Below are 24,759 nucleotides of genomic sequence, written 5' to 3' on the forward strand. Positions count from 1 at the left end.
TCGCTAGGGAGGAAAATGGAGCAAATGGGGGGATCCGACACAGCCACTAGTTTTCGAGAACCACTGAAACACACAATACAGTGCTGCCATAGCACAATAAGTCTGTGTCAGCATCATAGACACTGGTCAGCACACTAAAAAGCTGGGCAGTATCCTTCAGAACACAGTACAAGTGGATGTCGCAGGAAGCGCGCAAAAGGGGTGCGGATAGGGCAAATCTGACCCATCGGTGGTGTGACCCACAGCATTCCGGAATCCACTCAATCATACCGAGGCGGGTGAGCTGGTGTGAGAGGGCTGTCGACGTCGACGCTGCTGAAGCCGAAGCGGTGTTGGCGTCGTTCAAGTCCTTCGATATTAGCAAGAGTCAAGCGATGGCATGCACAATCTGTCCAGGCGCGGAGAACAAAATGAGCTACCGGCTGCTCGAGTGTAGCTCTGAATCCTGTCGTGAGGCGAGTCCAGTGAAGTGCACATGGCGAGGGAAGATGGTCAAGTGCTTGGACTCGGAACACGCGTCCATCTTCGAGATTGGGGAGCACAGCTCACCTGCCGCGTCCCCAGGGCGCAGGAAGCTGACTCTGGCGCAGAAGGCATTCTGTCGCGACCTGGCAGAAAACCACATGCGGCCGATGCGTATTCGGCATGCGCTGTCGCGCAAGTTCGCCACGCCCCTGGAGGAGCTGCCTGCGCTTAAAACGGCGCAAAATTTTGTCACTCATTACAACCGGACGCAGCTAGAGAATCACGACCGTGTCTTGGATCTTACGGCGTGGGTTCGCGAGCACGCTTACAGTGGATCCGAATCCATGACCCAGCCTTTCACGTTTGCCTGGGATATAGACAACATGGGCAAGCCCATAGTGGGTAACGGCTCCGACAAGAGACCATTCTTGGTAGGTATATCGACGAAGGCGCTGATGTTGAGGCTGACAGTGCCGCCCGATAGCTTCATCCTACACCTAGATGGGACGTACAAGACAAACCAGTGCGACTATCCTGTCTTGGTAGTAGGGGTCTCGGACCGATCGCGGAGGTTCCACCTGGTCGCCCTATTCGTGATGTCCCAAGAGACGCAGCCGATGTTCCAGACCGCCCTGCTTTCGCTTCGCCGTGTATACTTCTGGATCTCAGACAGGCACCTCACTATTGACTACGCAATGGCTGACGGCGACAGAGCTCAATGCAACGCACTCGCTGCAATATTTGGTGACAATCCGAAGTACCGGTTCCTGATGTGCTTCTTTCACGTCATGAAGCACATCCAGGATCGTGTTAAGCTACTTTCCTCGGGTGCACAAGCTCGAGTGTTACGAGAGTTATATGATCTGCACTTCGCTCGTATCCACGGCGCGTATTTGGAGATGCTGCGTCCAATTTTGCATGGCTGGATGAACGAGCCCAGTTTGGTACCATTTGCACAGTATTTTCATGCGCAATGGCTGACTGGACACTTCACGGCGTGGCAGGTGTTCGCCACTCCCATTGGAACCGCCTCAACGAATAATCCTGCGGAGACGTTCAACGCTTTGCTAAAGCGCGACTACACGCTGCGACGGCGGCTCAAAATGGGTACTCTTTTGAGGAAGCTCAGCGCGTGCTGCCAAGATCAATCCAGTAGTGCTCGATCGTTTGAGTTCGTCGTGTGTCCAGCTCCTACGCTCGCGCGCAGGGTGTCAGAGATGGTCCGCGAGAAGTTGTTGGGCCTAGCAGAGGACCAAGATGTGGATGCTGTGCGCGCAGGGGCCTGCTGCATTCTCCGGGTGATCTCTATGCCTGCCCACCGCGTTCAGGTTGCGCCGAATAGACGCAGCGAAGAGGCCATTGCGGTGACAGCGCAGATGGGGGTGAACTACGCCAGAAAGGAATACGAAGGAGAGCCGGCAGACGGTTGGGCCGTTGACGTCCTTCGGCAGCGGTGTCCGTGTGATTACTGGTTTGCTTTTGGGTCGTGTATTCATATATTTTCTTCGCCCTTCGCGTCACTGCTCACGTCGATAGCAGCGGGAGGGAGGTGTTAATTAGCCGACGCAAAAGAAAACGCGGTGAAGCTGCTATGCTTCCAGACCTGGGACGTCCGCGTACTATTGGGCCGGCACTGAGCTTGGTGTGATCTGGCATATTCTACATGACTGGAATGGCGCAGGTAGTAGAGGATCCTGTCTACATGCATTGGTTCTATTCAATACGTACGAAAAAATTCACTTTAATCATTGTTGTCGATTAAAAAACCTGCAGCCCACACAAACAGCAAACTTAGATCAATCCAAAAGTGCAAATCTTTCATTTAGCCACGTTCAATGCATTTGACGCGAGCAAGTTCCTGAATTACACTCCCTACTCTTCCTCGCAGTCGATTACCTCTTCCACGCGGTTGCTCCAGCATCGGTCGCACGCGCACTTGAACCATCGCTCGTTTCCATAGTGAACGGTCACTTCGGCACCTGCAACAAGATTCTTTATCATCTTCACGAGTACGCGCACCCTAGAGCGCGTTTGCTGCTCGATGAAGGCTGCGTTGGGAGTGCATGAATGAGAGATGAATCGCGTTATCGAGCCACACTTCAGGGCGACCACGTAAACGTAGTTTCTCGCGACGGACTTGGCATTGTATAGCAGCGTATACCCGCTGTTTTGTTTCACTGCTTCTGGCGGTTGCCCCTCTACTTCAGCTGGAAACTCAGACAGCTCCCCGCAGTACTCACCCAAGACGTCGCCGATGTCCAGATCCGTGGTTGTGTAGACTCCAAGGCCAACCCGACCAGTCTCAAACAACTGTAGAGTGTCCAGCGTCCGCGGCGCGTTGCTGCACCTCCCTTCGAGGTTGCAATACTTGGGAGTGCAGAAGGATGCGGACGCCACATTAGAGCAAGAGTCCCAGAAGCAGTTCCCGATGCACTGGCAGGGGTCTACGCGGCCAATGTCCGGAAACTTGACGCCATTTCGTATGCAGGTGGTAATTCGTGTGATTTCTGCGGGCCACGGGACGGAGCGGAGTAGAGTGTGCTTTTCCTTCAGCGCAGGGTCCGGGTACGTAGAGCGTCTCATGTGCAGATTATCTAGCTCCGCTTCACCTCCAGACTATTATGTAGATTCTTGAAGATTGCTGCTTTGAATGTTTTCGCGTGGTAAATTTCGTTGCCACTCTTGGTTATGGCACACAGAGCCAAGTGTCGTCGCTTCCTAGACCTCGGCACATGCCATTGCGCCCTCTTCTTCTTGGCTTGGTGCCGGATTTTGGCACGAGAATGGCGGTTTGGAATGGAGCGGACGTAAGCTGCGGCCTCGGCGTCGCTTGGCCGACTGGATTCAGTGCTGGATAAAGCCTCGCTCTCTCCTCCAGGTGAGACTAACTCGATAATCTGCGCAATAGAAGAGCTTGAGCGGATTCCCTCGCGTGCACAGCAAACTCTGGAAGGGGTCGAAGCTTCTTCAGCGCTCTGCGTTTGGGTACGGTCGCTGGATAGGGTGCTGGGCTGGAGCTCATGATTCAAATTTTGCTCCACACCTGGAGAGCTGTATGCACTGCTCTGCGGTGTCTCCGGGACAATTTCCTCACGTGTACCGCAATGGCCGCTACAAATTGCGTCAAATGCAGCTGTCACTGCTCCTGCAAGCGCTTCATTTAGGGCGCTGGACCGCGTTGTGGCCGCAAAATCTCCCTCCACCAGCTCGAATGATCGCAGCTTGCGCCACTTAGCGACACCAGGGGTGAAGGGGGTTCCGAAGCGGTCAACGACCCGCCTCATCATCATGTCGAGTGGAATAACCTCCTCTGTGTTCACCGCTATCGGAAATTCGACGTCCCCGCCTCCATTAACACGGGTGACGATGGGACGGCGATAGCCTCTGCTGTCACCGCATACGTAAAGGCGGGAGAAATACTCAACTTCTTCCCCAGCGTGAAGAGGCTCCGGAGGCAGCTCTGAAGCGCTGAGGCCCGTCATGGAGCTGGCGTAAGTGCTGGATGTACTGGACACACCAACAGCGGTGCTTGGAAGGTCCGAGAGAAAACGTAGATTGAGAGATAATGGAGTGCACCACCCCAAGATGCCGTAGGGAATGGGACAGGAGCGTTTGCTTGCTCCTCCGCATCACCCGGGCAGCAAGGCATCGCAGCCTGGCCTGGCCGTGCGTATTGTGGGAGATGGGTTAGTGTGTTTATCAGATTTTTGATTGTGAAAGTTATATTTCCTCCTGGTTTTCACAGTCAGACGGGGCCCTGGCCCGTCTGCGCGGATAGGGGATACACCGGCCCACTGTACGAGTCCCACTCTAGGCTAAAAGTGCCCTTTTAATTACTGTGTACGTAGCCACTTTCGGCTCTCTCTTACAGCGTCGGGTGAAATGAGTGCACGTGCACAACATCACTTTTCTTTTTACAGCGTCCAAACTCTTTTGTCAAGTCATGAATACAGCAATTCCACCAGACGGTGCCCACTTCAAGCAGTCCGTCAATGAGCACGCGACTGCCAGTGCCAGAGCTCAATCCGACAGCGACGATAGAAACACTACAACCGAGGTCAGCGGCGACAGCGGGAGCACCGCAGATATCCACCACATCGCCCCAACATCCTCCCATTCTCGTCGAGATCTCGAGGGTCTGCTTTGGGCTCGCACTCAGAAAGTTGCTACTCTCGGGATCGACTTTGACAGTTTAGCCAACTTGTCGTTGGATCAATGGGAACCGCATCATCACAGTCGCAGTCACCAGGAAGGTTTCCACACATATTCCCGTCGTCTTTCACCTTCCAACCCCACGGCGACTGAAGTGTTGGTCACGGGGGAGTTGGAGTGCAGTTTGGCGGAAGCTGCAGCGCTGCTTCGATGTCCTGGAGAATTCGATTTCAACTACGCGATGAGCAGCATGTACGAACGCTCGTTCCAGCGCGGGTCGGTCGTCCACAGCTTCAATTCGTCAAAAAGTGGGACCCCCGTCACCTCTGCGGACTGTAAGTTCCTCGGTCGATACCGGTGCGTTAAGACTGCAAACTTCGCTCGGCCGCGCTTCGCTGTGTTCGATAACGACGAGCGCTGGTGTTTCCTCGAGGAATTCGCTCCGTCCAGACGAGGTCCAGCGTCGTCCGTGACTGGGTTCACGCTCTCCCAACGATCACTGCAGCCGGATGCTCTTCCACGCGCTGTACGTCCACCAATCGAACTCGTTCGACACAGTCGCGGCCTTGGCTTCAGACGTTCCAACAAGCGCATTCACCAGGTTCTAGGTCTGTCGCTAGGTTGCTTGGTAGAAACAATCGAGGAGAGTCGTCCGGCTGCCGTTCGGATCGTGTTCTACGGCTGCTGTTCGGATAAAGAGCACGGAGACTTGAACGTCGCTCGGAGGAGAATGCTGCGCCTCGCACACGGCGTCCTCAAGCTGCCAGCGATCGTGCATCGTCGTCGGATGAGCGCGCAAGTGCCTGCTGACGTGTGGTCCATCACGAGGCTGGTGTCGACAGCTCCAAGTGCTTCACGCTGTGTAGCCTGCTCTCGATCACTCCGTTGGCGGTTCATGGTCAACAAGAATCGATGTTATCTGTGCGCACACTTGGTCTGTTCTCGTTGCTGGATTCGCCAGCCTCTGGAAGCCACGAACGGTCGAACGATCTCGGTGCTTGTGTGCCCAAACTGCTTGCAAAGCGTCCAGAACTGCAACTACGCGCACCTCGCAGCTTCCTCCATGTCTAGTCACGATCGTGGCAGTAGTTTAAGCACCACCAGTCCCATTTCCGTAATCGCCGGCGCAGATGTCTACTTCCACACGACCCAAGTGTTACCAGACCCCGACGACGCTCCCGAGCCAGGTCACGCGGTGGTCACGTACCTTGACGATATTTTCAATGACCCGGTCGATTATTCCTCTGGCTCTTTCGAGTCGCAGTCCACAGCTCTCAACGTGCTGCAGCAGATCGTCACAACACTCGATGAAGGCGTCAGCCGCGTCCTGGAGCATACTTCCGCGAGTACGGAAGCCCTAAACGACCCCGAGTTTGAGATCCCAGTAGCTCTGCAGAGATTACGAAGCCAGTTCCAAAGAGAAGCTCTGCCGCTTGAAGCGTGTGTGCTGTCTAACGCTGTGACTCGAGCATACCCCATCGACACGGCTTGTGGTAGTGCAGGCGTGTCTGTTATACCTGTCGGGCCCATGCCTCCAAACGAAGCGAGCCGTATACAAGCGATCATCCAGGAGCAATTACTGCTAGCAAGGAGGTCGAACGAGCTCGTTCTCATCTGCGAGTTAGCCACACGAGAGTTGGACTGCTTGGCCGCACTCGTGACGATTGTAGGGAGCACCACGCAGTTCATTCTCGCCAGCAACTCGCCACTCTTCCAAAACGCCGAGCTGCCTCGAGAACACACAATGTGTCAGCATCTGCTGATGGGCGACAGACCGATGCTCGTCCAGCATCCAGAAGCTGACGTCCGCTTCGGCAACTTAGACCTCGTGGTCGACTATGGCCTCCAGTTTTACGCCGGCTTCCCCATCTTCAGTCGTGACGGTCTCTCAGTAGTCGGATCTCTCTGCTGCCTCGATGTTCGGTCGCGAGACGTGACACAGTCGCAGTACTCCACGCTCTCGCATCTCACCCGAGCAGCATCAGCTATCATCACCAACCAATGTAGCCAAGCCAGCACGCTGCAACTGATCCAGACGCAGCAAGTAAACTAGCTCAGACCTCTCTATACGTCAGTCCAGTGTTCAAATGAGTCAGCAACAGAGAATGTTATCTGTAAAGTGCGTTTTGGCGTTCAAAGCGAGTTACTTCTCGCCCAGACAGGACCTTGGTGCTTCTTCCAGCTTGACAGTTATCCGACCTGGAACATGCAGCACCAGAAAGCCTGTTGAACCTTGGTAGTGTTGTCTCCAGCTGCGTAAAAGGAGGTAGACGAGTGAGTTGTTGCTTTTATTACGACAAGCAGTCTCTTCCAAGAAAGATAAAAAGGGGACGAGCTACCACGCGTAAACGGTCCTTCTTCTTCTCTTGCTTGCGTCACTTGCTATTTGACTGCTCTACATCATGCCGCACTATTCGTAGCAAAACATAACAAAAAATTAGTCCAGCAACCAATACTAGAGCGATAAAAAGCGAGTTTACGCACGTTGCCGGAGGGAGGGACGTCGTCGTCCAGGAAATCAGCGCGGTATTCTGCCTCAATCGCGCGAACCTCCTCTGCAGCCAATCCTTGGCTCTTCATGCTCACAGGGATATCATCGGCGGTCCAAAGCACCACAAAGTCGCCCTTCGGGTTCAGCGAGAACTTGTTGGCCAGGAACGAGTCTTCTCCTTTCACCCGCTCGTTCTTGGCGTTCTTGTTTCTCTTGCTGGAATGCACCGTCAACGTCGACTGTGGCCGCATCACATAGGTCGCTGGGAAGCGGAACGTCTGGTCCATCTGACCACGCACGACCCAGCCGCCTAGAGGCACCGGATCGCTACTAGAATTCTTGATCACGAGTCGGTCCTTGTCCAAGTTTATCGCCGCGATTTGCACCGCCGACGCTGAAGACGACGTCGATTCGGTCTGAATAATCGAGCGCTTGACTCGCTTTGACGACGTGCCGTTTGTGGTGTCGCTCTTCCGCTTCCGTCCTTTCGTATTGGGCGTCGCGACAGCCACTCGACTCTCTTCGCGGTCCAAAATGCGTCGGTACTTCATAATCTCCGCATCCAAGGCGATCTTGACGTCCATGAGCTCGTTAAACTCGCGCTCTTTAGCCACTTTAGAGGACCGGAATCTCTCCAGCGTTTCTTCATAAGCCTTGCGGTCTTTAGTTGACTTGGAGCGCACTTCACGGTACTCTCGTTCCAGCTGCGCCACCTTCTCTGTAAGCGACTGCCGCGCCTTCAAACTCTCTTCATAGTCATTAGCCGTGCGGTCCAGCTCCATCTTGCTGCTATCCAGCTCTGCTCGCACGTCATCCAGCTGCGTCTGCAGACTCCCCGAGACGCTGTCAAAGTGGCTGCGCACTTCCATCTCCATCGACTGCAGCCGATCTTCGGCGTCTTTCTTCCACTGGGCCTGTGCGTCCAGATGTTTCGCTGTCCATTCCCGTCGCAGTTTGGTCATCTCGGCGTCTCTCGTCAAGTCAAAGTCCACGCTCTTCCTGCGCAGCTCCTCCAGTTCCTTTGTTGCGTCACTCAGCAGCGCCGCATGAGAGCGCAAGTCGCGCTCCAGTTCCTTCACGCGACGTCTGGCCAAGTTGAGCTGTGTGGTCTGCTCCGAGAGCGTCTCTTTGGCCGACGTAGCATTGGCTTTCTCTCGGTCTAGTTGCACTCGCAGCGTCTCGACCAACACTTTGGCTTCTCCCAGCTCTGTCTGCTGAGCGCGTAGCTTCACCAGCTCCTTGTGTTGCTCCTGTTCGAGTGTCTGCAGCTTTGCATTCTGGTCGATCTCATCGTTCAATTTCCTGTTTAAAAACACGATAAAAGCATAGCACCAGGTGAGTAAAATCGATTAAAACAGTTTTAAACATAATAACAGCAAACACGTACTTGCGAGTCTCCTCCAGTTCCTTTGTCAGTCGCGAGCGTACGCTCTCGAGATCTTGCTGCATGCGCTGCTTGATGGTCTCCAGCTCCCTCTCAGCTGCATGTTTGGCTCCTTCCAGCTCGTTCACGCCCAGCACGTACATCTCCAGACGGGAGTTCAGTTTCTGCAGTGAAATCGCATAAATTCTTAGTCGATAAGCTGTCTTAGTCAGGTTAGGGACGATTTAAACGCGCCTGGAGCGAGGCCTTCTCCTCCATACGCTTAGACTTGATCGGAGACAGCTCCGTCGGCATCGTGGACACTAAGAGAGAGGTCGGAGCCGGACGAATGCGGAGTTCCAAGTGAAGGTGGCGCCAAAAAGGACTTTCAAACCGGCAGATGAACGTTACTTGACGTTTGTATTGAAAAAAAAGGTGGTGTGGCAGGCATCAGGTGAGACTGTACGAAATTAAAGTCCCATTTTCACAGTCGAAACAAACACTTTTACAACTTAGTTTCACCGCTGCAGTGCAAGGTCGGCTTTCTACTGTAGTCTCGGATTTAATCTGGGCAGCATCGCTTAGCGAGCGCTGTTTTGGATCTGGCTTTGCCCTCTCAAGTAACATTAAACCCGTGCAAATACACCACAACGATTCAGCTGAAGGCTAGTGACAAAGAATGTATAATAAATTCAGGGGCATAATTTTGATTAGGTAAGTTTGCTATTATCTTCGGTATTTCCAGTATAACTTCTCCTCATTTAAAAAATCTGTCGGCCCTTGGAGTGATGGTCCTAGTAAACTGGAGAGGGGTGACGCCAGCAACTTGCAGCTCTTCCTGGCGAAGAAGGACGGTGTATGGCTGAATATAACTAACGTTGCAGCTGTGACGCTCGCTGATTGTAGACAACCGGAAGGGTTTTCCGCAGATGAACCCTTTGCTGTATCTTGCGAACGATGCTTACTTTGGAAAGAATTTCTATCCGGGTGAGGGTCAAGTTCACGTGCTGGTAGTAATTCCGTTTGTGCCAAACAAACGCCTGCGCTTAGAGAAGATTGACGTTATTCCTGTGATTGATCTTACTGAAAAAGATTACGTGACCTTACCGGGCAAGTGCCGTTTGAAAGCGGAAGGCGACTTGATGTTGTACTGTCGTCCTCAAGTCCTGGAATTTTCTTAGGAATGACGTTATTAAAAAGAACGTCGTGGGATACGTCGCGGGCCCATCTGGGGCTGGAAAATCTGCGTCACGTTGGCTTTTGCGGTTTCCTTGGATAGGAAGGATTGGGACGTGGTGTGGATTCATGCGGATCAGAGATCCCATTTTTCATCTCTGGCTATCGGCATCAACGAGTATTGGATTATTACAGATTCGCACTTTGTGTTGCCTCGGAATGGCCACAAGAAGATCTTTGTTGCTTTGGATGGTATTACGGAAAAGGAAGCGCATGAAAAACTTATTAAAGACGTTTTGTCCGATCTTTGCCATCATGACCGGCTCGTTATTTGCTCCTCGATGGCCACACTTGGACAAAGGAACCTAGAGGATGATGCTCTTGCCAAGATCACGCCTTATCTCATGTACTCGTGGGTGAAAGAGGAGTATGTCGCAGCAATCCGCAATGAAAAGTTCTTTGCAACTGTCAGGGATAAGTTTGACTTTACTGATGTCTACGAAGTGAACGACGAAAGCGAGGACGATGGACCGTTGAGTGAGGAAGACCAGAAAGCACAAGCGCTAGATTGAAAGTTCTATTTTGCTGGTGGCTCGTGTCGATATATGTTCCAGTACACTACGAAATGGTTGAAGGATACAGTGGACGAAGCTATCGCATCCGTTTTGAACAAGGCTGATTTGGTCAAATATTGTAGTGGCAATTATCATCATGAAACGATTCACAAACTCTACGGGATGCACCGTTACGACTTGGATGGTAGAGTTCGCCATGGACGGGTTCCTGTGAGTTCGTATGTGGCCTCGCGTTTTGCAGCCGAATGCAGTGAGCACGCCATTATGGAGCTGGTAGCCGATTATAATACCTCGCGTAATATTTCGCTGAATGGCTATATACCTAAATGGTTGTTTCTTGCCTCTCTCGCAACACGCAAAGTGAAACTGTTCGGCAGCGCGAACGACGTAAATGTTTTACCGCAAGCGAATGTGCTGCCGTTTGATCCAGAGAAACCACTTAAAAGATTAGACAAGAAAGGCATACGTCAGCTGGGAACGATATCTCGGCGCAATTCGGATGACACGTATGACATTCATTTTGGTGCTGGTTGGCAGGAGACGTATGTCTCTGCCGGGCACATCGTACCAATGGGTGAGAGCTACGGTGGCTCGTTGTGCAAGTTTGAGGTGGGCGATATTGTGAGGACGCAACCAAGTCCAAAACTCAAAGCTGACCAGAAATGGCTGCAGCCTGTCAGTTGGGATCAAGGAGGCTACGATGCGGTGCATTTTGACTCGGAAACCGGAGAAGTCATATTTATTCAAGTCATCCGATCAGACCAGCACGATGTCAAGATGAGGTACTTTGACGAAGTACTTCAAAAACTAAAAGAATCAGGAATGGGTCCCGAGTTTACTGTGATGGTTTTTTTCGTGGTCAAGCTCGATAAGTGGCTTGAATTTTAGCTGAACAACATTGAGGATCGTGGCCTATTTGTAAAATACGATGCGCGATGGACCGGTTTAGAAGAGCGTCATGTCAACGTTCGTGCTTTTGAGGCGAGTCAATTCTAGCAGTATGCCTCTTTGGTGGAGGCTCGACTATGAGATTTTAACTCACCCTCAATCAGAATTTGTCCTACAGCTAGGACAAAATGGATTTTGATGTGGCCAGCACAACTCACTTAGTCCGCTCAAGAAGGACTTTAGATTTTAAAGAAGCGATTTCGGTTCCTGATGAGGAAATCAGGCACTTTAATCACGTTTTCAGCCCGGTGATGGGTTATTATCAGGCCCGCTTCAAAAATGTCGAGCCAAAACCACAGATAAAAATATAGTCTGTCCCGATGAAAGCGACCTTGAAGTTAGTAATATGCTACGTTTCGTATTCACCGTGGAAGGGAGCACATTAAAAATGGTCAAAATAACTGTAAAACTCTATATTTAAGAGATCAGGTCCGAGGGCAACTGGAGAAATTCTAACGGATTGGTTCCATGAGATAAAGCTGCTAACCTGCTACTGTAACATTGCAAGAAGTGCGCTGTGATTAGACCGCGTTGAATGTCGCTGAGGACCGCGAGCCATTGGCACTTGTCACTTTGTTATATCAAACGTGCTCAACCTTCTTCAACGTTGCACCAAATTGTCAAGATCAGGCGTGGCCCATAAAGATTGCGTTTTCAGCTCCGATATCCCTAGACGTATAAATTAAATTGTTCGATTCAAGCTCATCCAACAACTGGCAAAAATCAAAGTGCGGCTACGATGTACTGCGGCATCGACGCCGAGTGCCAACGCTATGTTCTTCAGGGGTTTTGTCGGGAGTACAGATTTCTAAGCAGTGCTATTCGCTCCTAACAGTTAAGTATTTGCTGAATACACTTTGTTTTCTTGAGCTCTCATGAAAAGAAGATTTTACATTATTATATAAAAGTGTAGCACTGCTGACGGATTGTGTAGTCGAGGCTCATCGGAAATCTCAATCCGTCGCTTCAACTTAACGGATTTGCTGTGCGCACCCTTGGACGTAAATCAAAACATGTTTTGGATTGGAATCGGGTCCGACACACGACAAAATTGCAACCGACAGAAATACATTATTGGTATTACACAAGCGTTACAGCATAAATTTGCTATTTTGCAGTATTTCTTCTAAAATCTGATTTACTTATCTGGAAAAAAATATTTACTTGAAAAAAATCTGCATATTTTCCGAAAGAGCTTGGTTTCTTGTGTTGTTTATATGTACGAACTTGTACGTGTACAGTCCATCGGTGTAAACATCGAAAAAAACGAGGGCGACTTCTAAACGTCATTCATTCACTGCTCAGACCAACTGAAACGGCTATCCTGAACCTAGGTTGTAGCGTTCTTGGATTGCATTGGCTCACTTCGTATTTTTTTCCGAGAATCACAACAGCCTTAAGCCCAAGCCCCCCCCCCCCGCGCAGATATTGTTTCGCAATTGAATGACAACGTCGCTATCACTCACCCACCGACTCCTTCGAGTCTTAACGCGCAACTCACTGCTCTCGTAGGAACAGTGGCCAACTTCACAACGTTTTCGAGCGACTTGCAGCGGATCCTGCTTTGGAGTGCTGGATGGGTACAAGCAAGCTCCACGTATGGATCAGCTCAGTGGTACAGTGCAGGAGCTCCGTACCAGCCGTAGCCTTGCTCCGACACGGCGCAGCCCTCCGAGATGATCAAACCGGCACTCGCGCGAGCCGCGTAATACTTGACATTCTCGTCGTTCGGACAACGCGTCTTGATGTCAGAGCGTGCGCGCGTGCACGGGCTGAGACCATGCGATTCTTGAGTGTGAGGCCTGGGGCCAGTTCTACACCATTTCAGGTTCGTTCTCCCCACCGCAGGAGTTCGATACAACCACCCCAGAGCCGACTTGCACATAGGACCGGGCAAATCTCAGTTCAAAACACCCAATGTCTGAGTTCAATACACACAGGTGTCTCTTTTATTTTTTTGCCAATTACTGCGAAAGTACCAGCTTTTGTCATTTTCCTACCTCCATATCTTTGCATTGGGAGCTGCTACCAATCGCCAGTTCTCAGCCTCCTTCGCTGCCTCGAGGACACGTGCACGAACGTCTTCAGGGTAAGTGTTACCCATTCTGCCAAAACGAAAGTGGGCGCGAGGCGAAGCGATGAATGGATGGGTGCCTTTAAATTCTCGAATGGTCTCGAATTCTCGAATGGTCTCGAAATGACAAAAGTTGGCACTTTCGCAGTAATTGGCAAAAAAATAAAAGAGACACATGTGTGTATTGAACTCAGACATTGGGTGTTTTGAACTGAGATTTGCCCGGTCCTATGTGCAAGTCGGCTCTGGGGTGGTTGTATCGAACTCCTGCGGTAGAACGAACCTGAAATGGTGTAGTGGCTTGAAGAGCTCGTAGTCGGCAAGGTTGGCAGAAATTTTGGAGAGGAAGACTTGGATGTTGCAACTTCTCTTGCTGTGGTTGTTGTTGTTGCAGACAAATCGGACAATGGACTGCATTGCGATAGTGTGCTACAGTGACACCCCATGATACCGTCGACAGCTTTGGGTAAACGTGAACGATTGCGACGCGCAACTAGCATGACGCAAATGTAGCCATGTGTCGTTTCGCACATTTTTATTTTCGACCAATCACGTAGCTGTGTCGTTTGATCACGCTACGCTAGAAACCTGACGTAATCAAATTTCTTGTGACAATTTGAAAAACTGGTTATCCATGCAACAATTGGTTGTCTGTTCGCTATCGCCTCACTCCTTCGAGGACGTAGTTTTCTCACGGACCTGCGCGTCCTCCGTCTTCGTCTCCGTTTCCTTGGCTTGGATCGCAGTCGCCACATGAATCTCCTCGGTCACGGTAGTGTCCTTGGAAGTTTCGGTAGTCTCCACCTTCACGTCCTCAACCACAACAACATCAGCCTTCGGCTCCGTCGTGACCCCAGACGGAGAAGCTTCCACCTTCGTCTCCTCATTCTCCTCAATCTTGTCAGTCTTAGCTCCTTCCGGAAGCGGGAATCGAGTCTTGAGCCAGTTGTCCAGGTGCGCAAACACCGCGTCACGCTCCGGGTCATCAAATAGCGCGTGGAAGTATTCGTCAAAGACCTTAAACTCCTTATCACTCGACGCCAGTCGATCGTAGAACAATTGCGCCAGCTCCAAACTCGTCACCTTGTCGTTCGATCCCATCATCATCAAGATCGGCAACTTGCACAGGTCGCTGTCCTTGTCCTCGACTCTCTTATCAGCCTCCAGCGCCTTCATGGCCTTCAGCGATTCGGCTCCCATTCTCGCTGTCACTGGCTCGGCAACAGTCAGCGGGTCAGCCTTGAAATCATCCAGATAATCCTGATCACGACACAGAAAATCCGCATTGACAGCCGGCACAATTCTTGCCTTTGGCACCAATTTGCTCAGAGGCCTCGCAAACACCGCCTGCAATCTCAGCATGGCCGTCATCTCAACCAACAAAGCGGGGGCGACAAGCACCACGCCGCTGAAGTCGTGTTTGCCGCTCAAAATGGTGTGCAGACTCACCAGTGTGCCATAAGACATGCCGGACAGGATCATTTTGGGTTCATTACCCGTCGAAATGGATAATTTTGGGTACAATTCCGTTTTTGCCATCTTGATGAACTCGTTTGTGTCATCAACGAAATAGTGAAACTTGGCACTGTGTGCCCTCAGTCCGTGATGGTCCGAGTCGCTGGCTCCGTGGCTCAACAGGTCGTAGGCAAACACTCCGAAGCCGGCATTGCACAGCTGCTCGTAGAGGTAGAAGTAGCGGCGGCTGTGGTCGCCAATGCCGTGCAGGTACACCACGACGGCACGAAGGGGTGCGTTGGCAGGAGGGAACAGCGCCAAGTAGGACAAGTTCTGGTCGCGCGAGTTCTTGAATTTGCCCTCCAGATGGCGTAGGTGCGGCGGCATGTGCTGCGCACGCAGGGCGGAGTTTACACGAGCACGAGTTGCCATTGGAAAGAATGTCTGCGCGAGAAGACGAAGTTACTGGAATGCCCCATCGATGGTGACAGGAAAACTGCCGTCATACGAGCTCGAAAGTAATTGCCGAAATGTGTGGCGGTCAGAAATGTTGGCACAGAACCATCACTCTGTCATCACTTAAAACTAAGATTAAAAAACACGTCAGAACTAATAATTGTTTTTTAAGAGTTTTTGTCGCGACCACGGCGTACATGTACTGTACCAGCACATGCCACTGTCGGCTCAATCGCAGAGATCAAAGACGAGTGACAAGGTGTCAATGGCGGACTACACTGCGAGAACAACGACAACACAGCCAGCAGCGGTAGTCCGAAGGCGGGAGCGGAAGCCACCATGAATGACAAATTTTGCAACATGCAGCTTTTCAACAGAACTTTTAGTCATCATTGCAAGGATGAAAAAATTCAGATTTATTGGCAAAATAGGGAAGCACTAGCACAATCTCGTGGGTCTTATCGTGCAAGCGCATAATGTGCTGTCTGTAACTTATGCGGTCACTTCCTCCTTTTTGAGCTCCCCGATCTTAGATTCTTCCTTCTTGAGCTCTTCAACCTTGGGCTCTTCCTTGACAACCTCCTCTACCTTGGGCTCTTCCTTGACAACATCCTCTACCTTGGGCTCTTCCTTGACAGCCTCCTCAACTTTGGGCTCTTCCGTGGCCACTTGCTCAACCTTGGGCTCTTCCGTGGCCACCTGCTCAACCTTGGGCTCTTCCGTGGCCACCTGCTCAACCTTGGGCTCTTCGGTGGCAACCTGCTCAACCTTGGGCTCTTCGGTGGCAACCTGCTCAACCTTGGGCTCTTCGGTGACAGCCTGCTCAACCTTGGGCTCTTCGGTGGCAACCTGCTCAACCTTGGGCTCTTCGGTGGCAACCTGCTCAACCTTGGGCTCTTCGGTGGCAACCTGCTCAACCTTGGGCTCTTCGGTGACAACCTGCTCAACCTTGGGCTCTTCGGTGACAACCTGCTCTTTCGTGGCAGCCTCCTCGACCTCGGGCTCTTCAGTGGCAACCTCCCCGACCTCGGGCTCTTCCTTAGCGACTTCTTCCTTCTTGGCAGCCTCCTCAGTAGCGGGCGTCTCACCGGCCTTCGTCTCCGTAGTAGCGACCTCGGGCGTGGCCTCGGCGGGCGTAGTCTCAGCCGGGTCCTTAGCAGTTGTGGATTGAGCGCAGCCCATGGTTAATAGTACTGTAGTGTGGGTGGAGAAGTCTCGACTTGTGTTCGAGGGCGCAGATTCGCGAATGACACGCACGATGGACGGGGGGCGACCTACACCGGGAAACAGCGTAAAGTCGCGCCGTCTGTGTCTTCTTCTCTCATCATCGCAATGTTCTTGCGGGCCGCGATGCAGCTTGTGTCCTTGCATTGCAAGGCCACAGTGTCGTCGCCCCGTCGCGACATTAAGTCGCGTGCAAAAAGCTTCGATCGGTCGACTATGTCGCGTTTCGTCCAAGAGTTCGACGTGCGGTGCTGTGAGCCTGATGAAAAGTCGAGTTTTTGCTGGCTCGCCGTTGTCTCGTGCCGCGGCATTGACTGGTTGTTAGTCGCCAGGGCTCGTTTGCTAACTCCCGACGACATGCACGCCACAGCGCGTGCTCCGCCTCTCGGTGGCTGCCTCTTAACTTAAAGTTTAGTAAAAAAATTAAGTTGCCAATCGGTGATCGACGTACAGAGTCAACACGCAGCATTAAAACGATCGACGTGAGGCAGATTTTAACGTGAAGCGAAAGCTCCATGTAGGCAATACCGGTAGCCGGCAACCAATGTCGCACTACTGCACGCCGATCCATCGACGCAAATGTGACGAGCACTTTTGGCCGAAGTGTAGGTTGCACAGGGCGACGACATACACACGTGCTGCGCGCCATGAGCAGAGCCCCACGCGCCCAACAGCCGGGTCGAGCAGAGGCCAGACAACGGTGCAGACACAGGGCCAAACTCGGTCCAAGTTGGACTCCGACCTTCATGCCCGGCGAAAAACGACACTTGGAGCAATTTCGTCGAGAACAGCTACGGCGTCGCTGGTGCTTAAAGCACTGCTTCAGACGCCCGGGATCTGCTGTCGTTCGAGTTGCAGCCAACCGTTTACGGCGACTTGATTCAAAGTCCGTCGGGAAGCGCAGCCATTTGTGGCCAGGATGGGGATTAGAACGGCGTGCCTGACGGAGATGCTGAATGCCGGAGCAGACGCGCGGCGCGGCAGATAAGAAGGCGAGCGGCTCGACACGCAACGGATTGGTCGGCATGTGCCACCTCAAGCCTAAGGTGTCCGTCTAAGAGTTAAGGTATCTTCGAGGTGATCCAAACACAGGCTCGATCACTGAGGCACGGAGGGTACTGTATTAATCACCGCTGCCAGCGGAGGGACACGAACCTTCGTGTCTCGCTGTTCGTATTTCCCGTGGAAATAGCACCTCGACCGTGAGTTGTTCCGCGCTACATATTAGCGCTATGAAAGGCGTGTGGTGTGAAGAAATGTTGTATTAGCCAACTGGCCTGTCGAGCGCTTACAGAGACTTCAACGATGACCCTCTTGCCGGACTTTGCAAAGTCGTTTCTTCTCGATGTCAGCAGTCTTGGCGGCAAGCTTTCAGGCGAGTTAAATCGTGGGGTGATTCACTGAGCACCATTGAACCTCCACTTTACTATACCACCTGTCCCAACACCTGAGGTGTCATCTGGGTGGTATTCACTGCACTTGTGCGAGGTGTATGTAGGACAAGCTGTCCTAGAAATGGTGAGCTCTAGGCTCGTCACCTTCTACGGTGCGCAGTCCTACTGGCCAGAGAGGTATTTACATCCAGCCTGGATATCGCACCGGAAAGCGTTTCAAGGATTCTGTGGCGGTTCATTTCAGCGGACAGGCGCAGAAGGCGGCTGATCATCGCAGCATCCACCTCGCTTGACTATAGAACGAGCGGCACTGGCGGATTCGCACTCTCCTAGAACAGCTCGTAACACGACTAATCAACACTTGTCATGAATCTGTCGAGGGTGCGTGGAATGCTCAAAGAGGCTTGTCAAGGCTGGGGCGACTCGCCCTCTTCGGACGTCAGTGTCGTATCGAGTCCCACACCAACCAGAGCGATGATGACAACCAGCCAGGGAACCCGAAAAAATAATATGCGTAAAAATTAATCCGAATTTTTTAATTTAATTATTAATTTATGCCTGTCAACAACGGGAACAACCCCAATTTTGAGGAAGGTCTAGTCAAGTTACAGCGTGGGGACGCGCTGAACGTCGCGGAAAAATTAGCCTGCGCTGAATTTAGGTCGCCTGATCTCGAACGGTCGTCTTCAAGAGCCGCCGAAGAGCGTTCTATTGTGAGAGCGGCGTTCAAGAAACACAATTGCGCACTACGTCGACGTCGCGTACATCCCGCTAACGTCTAACGAGTGTGAGCGCTTCTTCTCTCTCGCTAAGCTGGTGCTGTCTGATCTACGGAAGCGAATGTCTCCAGCCAGGCTCGAGATGATAATGTTTCTGAATTACAATCGTGACTTGCGAAGTTTTGCAAATAATTGAATTATTAATTTTCTCAGCTCACATCGATGTATTAATCTAAGTATTGCATTTTCGGGTTCCCTGCAACCAGCAACAAGTAGTGAGCGACTCTGCGTCCACTTCGGATCAAGAAATGCTGAAACGTGCTCGAGCAGCTCACGACAACGAGGACTTTTGCGCCTTGTCCGCCGGACCAGAGGCCAACGGACCCTGGAAACGCGTCGAAGCGGCGGACCGGTTTGTGGTTTTCCGACGACAAGTCAAAGCCAGCAGCAATGAGAAGCGGCCAAATGAGCTCGAAGTCCTCTGTGCCGGACGACTGGATGCCAGTCTCGAAGAGGTGGCGAGTATTCTCCGGTCCAGCTCCGAAGGCGAGCACAACGCTTCCATGTCGGCACTGTACGCCAAGGACTTTATCTTTGGGTCCTATGAACGTGAGGTGCCGTGTTTCCAGAATCTGGCCAATAGCCAAAGCGAGACGGTTACTCAGAACCACGAACAACTCTCTGTCAAGACGCAAAGCTTCGCACAGACCGCAATTCGCCAACAATGAGCAATGGTGCTACTTGGACTATTTCCAATGCAAGCAAGAGCGTGATGGCTTCACTATCACAAAGCGTGCTCTGTCTCCCACTGAGTCGACCCCAGGACGCATCGCAGGACTGAACGCCCGCGTGGACCAACTGCACGGATTAAGTGCCTCGTATCTGGTCGACGTACTCCCCAATCCCAAAGGTCTGCGCGTCGTCTTCCACGCCTGGTTTAACGTGGAAGAATCCGCTGACAAACGCAAGACGTCGAGGCGGAGAAGCGACGAAACGACCAGCTCCAACACCAGTTCGAGTACTAATCCGCGCCGCCATTCGTTCGGCTATGGTGAGACTAGCAAGCACAAGGCGCAACTGCGGCGATTGTTGGCCATGGCGCATGGAGTCACCAAACTCCCCGAGCTCATTCGTCGTCGCCGATTCGGCGTGCAAATTCCGGCAAAGATCAGCTCAATTCAGGTGGCGAATCCGCGTTGCCCGTGTTGCACGCACAGTTTAGCCCCCATGGAGTTGTCGTTAACAATAGCAGCGTCGGCTATTGCAAATCGAAGCCTGGCGCATCTCAAATTGGACACAAGACGCTGCTTCTTGTGCGGGTACCTCGTGTGCGCTGACTGTTGGACTGCAGACCACATGGAGAGTTTTTCTGGACGTGTAGCTGCAATCACCGTCTGTACTCGCTGTCATGTCAACGTTCAAGCTTGTGAGTATTCGGAGGTGTTCGCTGGGACAGCACAAGAGCGTGAGAAGCACAGTGGACCCCCGCGTGTTGTGGAAGACTCGGACGAAGCTTCAACTGTGTCGTTGCTGGTGGATTTCCTCTCTGCTTCTCTGCTAAACTCACGCTCTAGTAGTGTAGAACACGTGGCTGTTATGGATGTAATTCGGATCCTTCTTCGACAAGAGAAGAGCTCTGACGACGAAGACGCTGGTGCAGAATGTGGCGATACGGACAACGATGAAACCCCTATCTTCAAAGAGATGGAAGCCGTTGAAAAGATCAGGGAGATACTGAGCGACGAGCGTAAATTACCCAGTCTAGAAGCGTGTAGACTAATCAACGCTCAAGAACGCACGTAGAGACGAGTGTAAATTACCCAGTCTAGAAGCGTGTAGACTAATCAACGCTCAAGAACGCACGTATCTCTTGGATCTACCGGGAGATCCGAACATCGACGTGCCACATTCTCCGATTCCAAGTAACGAGGCCGAACGTATCGCCAGCATTAAATCTGCGGGGTTATTGGAACTCGCCGACATTTTCGCGCCGGAAACGCCACACACAGACATGAAGGTTGTTGCACCTGATGTCCACGACCTCGAGTTACTGTGTCAATTGGCGGTGAAAACCTTGGGCTGCGCGTATGCGTTCGTGACGATCATGTGTACGAAACACGAGCATATTGTGGTTGGCACACACCCCGGATTTGTTGGAGCGGCCGTTCCTCGGGCGCAAACTACATGCCAACATGCACTCATGTCTCCGTATCCATTCATGGCAGCTCATCACGAAGCAGACGTACGCTTCCACAAGCACGGCGCCACCTCTGCAGTCCCCACCCGGTTTTACGCTGGCTTTCCGCTGACCGTAGAAGATGGAGAGATGACAGTCGGCATGTTGTGCTGCATCGACTCGAAGCCTCGGGCCGAGATCACTCGCACGCAATACGCAACGATGAAGCGGCTAGCTAGCACTTCATCCCACTTTCTGCTACAGAAGAGTCGACAGCTGTAGCGATAAACAATTTCAACCTAAGTGCCTCGATAATTACTTGTAAAGCGCTGGTCCCTCGGTGTCTTGGGCGGTCAAGATAATTTCAATTGTAATCCCCTACAGATCTCGGGTACCGAGTACGAAAAGGAAGCTAAACCTATTAATAATAGACCTTTTTTACAATAATAAGTGAGGTGTATTGTGTTACTGGCGAACCTTGATTCACCCAACAAAAACCTAATAACGTTTTACTTACTTCAGTCGTAAATTCTTTTGCGAATTAAGTGCTCCTTCGACTTCCGCCGAATAAGTGCAGTCCTATTGTTCGTATGTCAATGGAGTTGACGCAACCTCCAGCCCAGCTTTCAATCACCATCGAAACGAAGGTATGCACTTGGCTGGTTTCACAGACATGGCTCGAAATTGAGAAACAGCTTATCCGTTGCTAATGGAAATCCAACGAAATCTTTTGAAAAGCTTATCAACGGAACAGTGGAGCCAACTATTCAGCCGACATAGAAACGAGAAGAAACTTGAACAAGTGCTGCAAAATAAGCTAAGCATACGTGCCGACTGTTTACGACTCGTGGACCACGAGACCTGATTGTTTGGTGAAGTGCTTCTTAGAAGTTCTTTTCATCCAGAGACCTTTGAGACGTGACACCCAAAATATTTGTAGACCTCAGGAGAAAAAATGCTTTCCAAGGAGGACCGTCCTCTCGTGATTCTCTGAATGCGTTAGCACCTCGATTATAGGAGCTACCGTTTCAAGGCCGTAGACGTTCTCCGACCTGAATTTGGTGCGGAAGCCGTTAGTGACGACTCTCCTAACTGCGTGCGATGCAGCTACTCGAACTCGTTCAGTCGAGATTTGAACGTCACGTGTTCAATAGCAAAGATGAATCTGTCATCAGTCCGCTGTATGTTCGAGGAAGCGGGACGACGCACCCGAACCTCGGGCCGAGAAGAGTCCATGGCTTTGGAATCTTCCAATAGTCTCAGCTCGATTCCGTCAGTATCCACGATGCAGAGCGACGATGATCTCCAGCAAGAAACGATGCGAACTTCGGTCAAACTTTCGGACGAAGAGATGCTGGAACGAGCTCGAGCGGCTCACTTGAGCGAAGACTTCGCTTCATTGGCTGCCGAACCCTTGGCCAACGGACTTTGGAAGCGTATGAAAACAGTGGATCGATTTGTAGTTTCTCGACGAGAAATGACAACAAGCAACACCGAGAAACGAGACAATGAGTTGGAGATCTTGTGTGCTGGTCGGATCGATGCCAGTCTCGAAGAAGTGGCGAGTATCTTTCGCTCAAACTCCGAAGACGAGCACAACACAGCGATGTCGGCACTCTACGCCAAGAGCTTCATCTTTGGGTCCTATGAACGTGAGGTGCCGTGCTCCACCGACGCCATGACACACGATGATGAAATAGTAGTTAATAGCTCCGAACAACTCGCTGTCAAGACCAAGAGCTTCACACGGACAGCAATGTTCGCCAACAACGAGCAGTGGTGTTACTTTGACTACTTCCAACGTAAGAAAGAAAGAGATGGCTTCACTATCTCCATGCGTGCACTGCCTCCCACTGAGTCAACTCCTGGACGCATCGTCGGACGTAACGCTCGTGTGGATCAACTGCACGGATTGAACGCCTCGTATCTCGTTGACAAACTCCCTAACAGCAAGGGACTTCGAGTGGTTCTTCATGCGTGGTTTGACCCCCCAGAGGATAGCGGAGACCGTCCTCGCTCCAGCAGTCAGAGCTTTTCAAGTCGCTTTAGCTCTCACCACCAGTTAAGCATGAGCTCGAGTTTTCGCTCAACGTCTATGGACTACGAGGACGCGTCCAAACACAAGGCACAGCTTCGTCGTCTGTTGGCGTTGGCTCAAAGTCTCACGAAACTTCCCGACCTTATTCGTCGCCGGCGCTTTGGCGTGCAGATCCCTGTCAATCTTAGCGCCACTTACGCTACCAACACGCGTTGTCCGTGCTGCACTCACAGCCTGGCGCCTGTGAAGATGTCGCTGGCGATGGCAGCGTCGGCCATTGCAAATCGCAGCTTGTCATCCATCAAGATGGACACAAGACGCTGCTACTTGTGCGGATATCTCGTGTGCATCGGTTGCTGGACGGCTCAACACATGGAGAGTTGTTCTGGTCGTGTGGCGGCTATTGTAGTCTGCGTTCGATGTAACGTCAACGTCCAGGCTTGCGAGTACTCAGAGGTGTTTGCAGGCTCAGCAAAAGAACGGGAAAAGCACCGTGGTCCACCTCGAGTTGTGGAGGACTCGAACAATGTTTCAGTAGTTTCGTTGCTAGTGGATTTCCTGTCGACTTCGTTGCTGAATACAAGCTCCGGTAGTCCAGAACATGCCGCTGTGGTGGCTGTGACCCGGATGCTTCTCGAATCCAACGAAAGCGACCTCGAAGACGAAGATCACAGTGAGTACGACAGCGAGGATTTTACTTCTGATCCACTCGACGATGATGCTATGAACAAGGTCGAGATGCTACTGAGTGACGAGCAGAACGTGCCACCGTTAGAGGCGTGTAAACTGGCCAATGCAGACCAACGTGATTATCTTTTGGACTTACCGGACGACCCCACTGCAGACGTACCCCATTTCCCCATTCCACGCAATGAGGCAGCTCGGATTACAGCCGCCAAAACTACCAGACTCCTTGAGCTCGCCAATTGTATCGCACCGGAGATACCCGACGCTGGCATCCAGCTAAGACCTGATACTCGTGACCTCGAGGTGTTGTGTCAATTGGCAGTCAAGACTGTAGGCTTCTCTCACGCGTTCATATCCATCATGTGTGCCAAGCACGAACACTTCTTGGCCGAGGACCACCCAGTCATCGCCAGAACTGTCGCGGCGCGTGAACACACCACTTGTCAACATGCGCTGATGTCGTCGGATCCGTTCATGGTCGCACACCACGAAGCAGACGTGCGTCTTCACAACGCAAAGACAACCAAAGATCTAAACATCCGATCGTATGTCGGCTTCCCTCTCACTGTGCCGGCAGAAGGAGCAAAACCCGGAGACGAAGAGGTGACGGTGGGGATGTTCTGCTGTCTCGATTCGACGCCGCACATCGAGATCACGCGTCGACAGTACAGCACTATGAAGCGTCTAGCCCGCATCACCACGAGCTTCTTGTTGCGTAAGGCTCGTCAGCTACACCAGCCAACTGAGGTGCACGATGATTGCAGCAGTACATGTAGCCAAATCAACTTCAACTAACGGAAAATAAAAAAAGTAATTTTATTTTTGTTCTTAAGCTCAGAAACAAACATTGCAATACATGTTCAGGGCTAATAAAATGGTATTTTGACCAGTTATTGCCGTAAATTCATTAGCCCCACTTTAAGTTTTTCTTAAATGTTGCAAGTCAAAAAGTATTGCAGAATATTTTACAAGTTTATAAAGTATTGGAAGGAAGAACGAGCAATAATACCGTAATAATACCGTAAGTTACGGTATTATTGCTCGTTTTTCCTTCCAATACTTTATAAACTTACGGTCCGTAAGCTACCAAACAAAACAATCAAAAGTTATTTTATTGAAATAACTTTTGTACGTAGTGTAGCCCTTTTCTGTCTTTTTGCACACCATTCGTACGCATTTCTCCATCACCAGAATGTCCCGCCGCTTGACCACTTGGCTTCACTATCGTCCTTAGTGAAATCAAGTGATATTGTCGCAGAGCCAGCAGTCCAACCGTCCGCTCGTCGCTCATTGCCAACCGGACCGACGCCTTACGCCCGCCTCCTGCTCCCGCCAGCGCTCCGTTAATTCCAGCAGCACCGGCATC

At 51.6% G+C, this 24,759-nt stretch overlaps 6 protein-coding genes and 1 pseudogene across 6 annotated transcripts; 4 read left to right on the top strand and 3 right to left on the bottom strand.

Moving 5' to 3' along the window:
• Positions 1 to 4,858: 4,858 nt before the first annotated feature.
• On the top strand, positions 4,859 to 6,670 carry PITG_15462 (GAF domain-containing protein; the record flags this gene model as incomplete). The annotated part of the gene is made up of 1 exon (XM_002898362.1): positions 4,859 to 6,670. One exon carries the CDS (start codon positions 4,859 to 4,861, stop codon positions 6,668 to 6,670), a length of 1,812 nt encoding a protein of 603 aa, XP_002898408.1.
• Positions 6,671 to 6,999: 329 nt separating this feature from the next.
• Positions 7,000 to 8,883, bottom strand: PITG_15463 (lamin-like protein; the record flags this gene model as incomplete). The annotated part of the gene is made up of 4 exons (XM_002898363.1): positions 7,000 to 7,010; positions 7,098 to 8,410; positions 8,496 to 8,656; positions 8,727 to 8,883. 3 exons carry the CDS (start codon positions 8,633 to 8,635, stop codon positions 7,000 to 7,002), a joined length of 1,464 nt encoding a protein of 487 aa, XP_002898409.1.
• A 354-nt stretch (positions 8,884 to 9,237) lies between these two features.
• PITG_23276 lies at positions 9,238 to 11,152 on the top strand (annotated as a pseudogene; the record flags this gene model as incomplete).
• A 2,758-nt stretch (positions 11,153 to 13,910) lies between these two features.
• Positions 13,911 to 15,131, bottom strand: PITG_15466 (serine protease family S33, putative; the record flags this gene model as incomplete). Its single annotated transcript, XM_002898364.1, has 1 exon — positions 13,911 to 15,131. One exon carries the CDS (start codon positions 15,129 to 15,131, stop codon positions 13,911 to 13,913), a length of 1,221 nt encoding a protein of 406 aa, XP_002898410.1.
• A 516-nt stretch (positions 15,132 to 15,647) lies between these two features.
• On the bottom strand, positions 15,648 to 16,738 carry PITG_15467 (uncharacterized protein; the record flags this gene model as incomplete). Its single annotated transcript, XM_002898365.1, has 2 exons — positions 15,648 to 16,307; positions 16,436 to 16,738. 2 exons carry the CDS (start codon positions 16,736 to 16,738, stop codon positions 15,648 to 15,650), a joined length of 963 nt encoding a protein of 320 aa, XP_002898411.1.
• A 2,062-nt stretch (positions 16,739 to 18,800) lies between these two features.
• On the top strand, positions 18,801 to 20,950 carry PITG_15468 (uncharacterized protein; the record flags this gene model as incomplete). The annotated part of the gene is made up of 6 exons (XM_002898366.1): positions 18,801 to 19,175; positions 19,222 to 19,427; positions 19,494 to 19,724; positions 19,767 to 20,146; positions 20,195 to 20,239; positions 20,298 to 20,950. 6 exons carry the CDS (start codon positions 18,801 to 18,803, stop codon positions 20,948 to 20,950), a joined length of 1,890 nt encoding a protein of 629 aa, XP_002898412.1.
• A 735-nt stretch (positions 20,951 to 21,685) lies between these two features.
• On the top strand, positions 21,686 to 24,188 carry PITG_15469 (uncharacterized protein; the record flags this gene model as incomplete). Its single annotated transcript, XM_002898367.1, has 1 exon — positions 21,686 to 24,188. The coding sequence occupies one exon, from the start codon at positions 21,828 to 21,830 to the stop codon at positions 24,186 to 24,188; it is 2,361 nt and encodes a 786-aa protein (XP_002898413.1).
• Positions 24,189 to 24,759: the final 571 nt, after the last annotated feature.

The sequence above is a fragment of the Phytophthora infestans genome, genomic scaffold, assembly GCF_000142945.1.
Source record: "Phytophthora infestans T30-4 supercont1.37 genomic scaffold, whole genome shotgun sequence".
In the NCBI taxonomy this organism is placed as follows: Eukaryota; Oomycota; class Peronosporomycetes; order Peronosporales; family Peronosporaceae; genus Phytophthora; species Phytophthora infestans.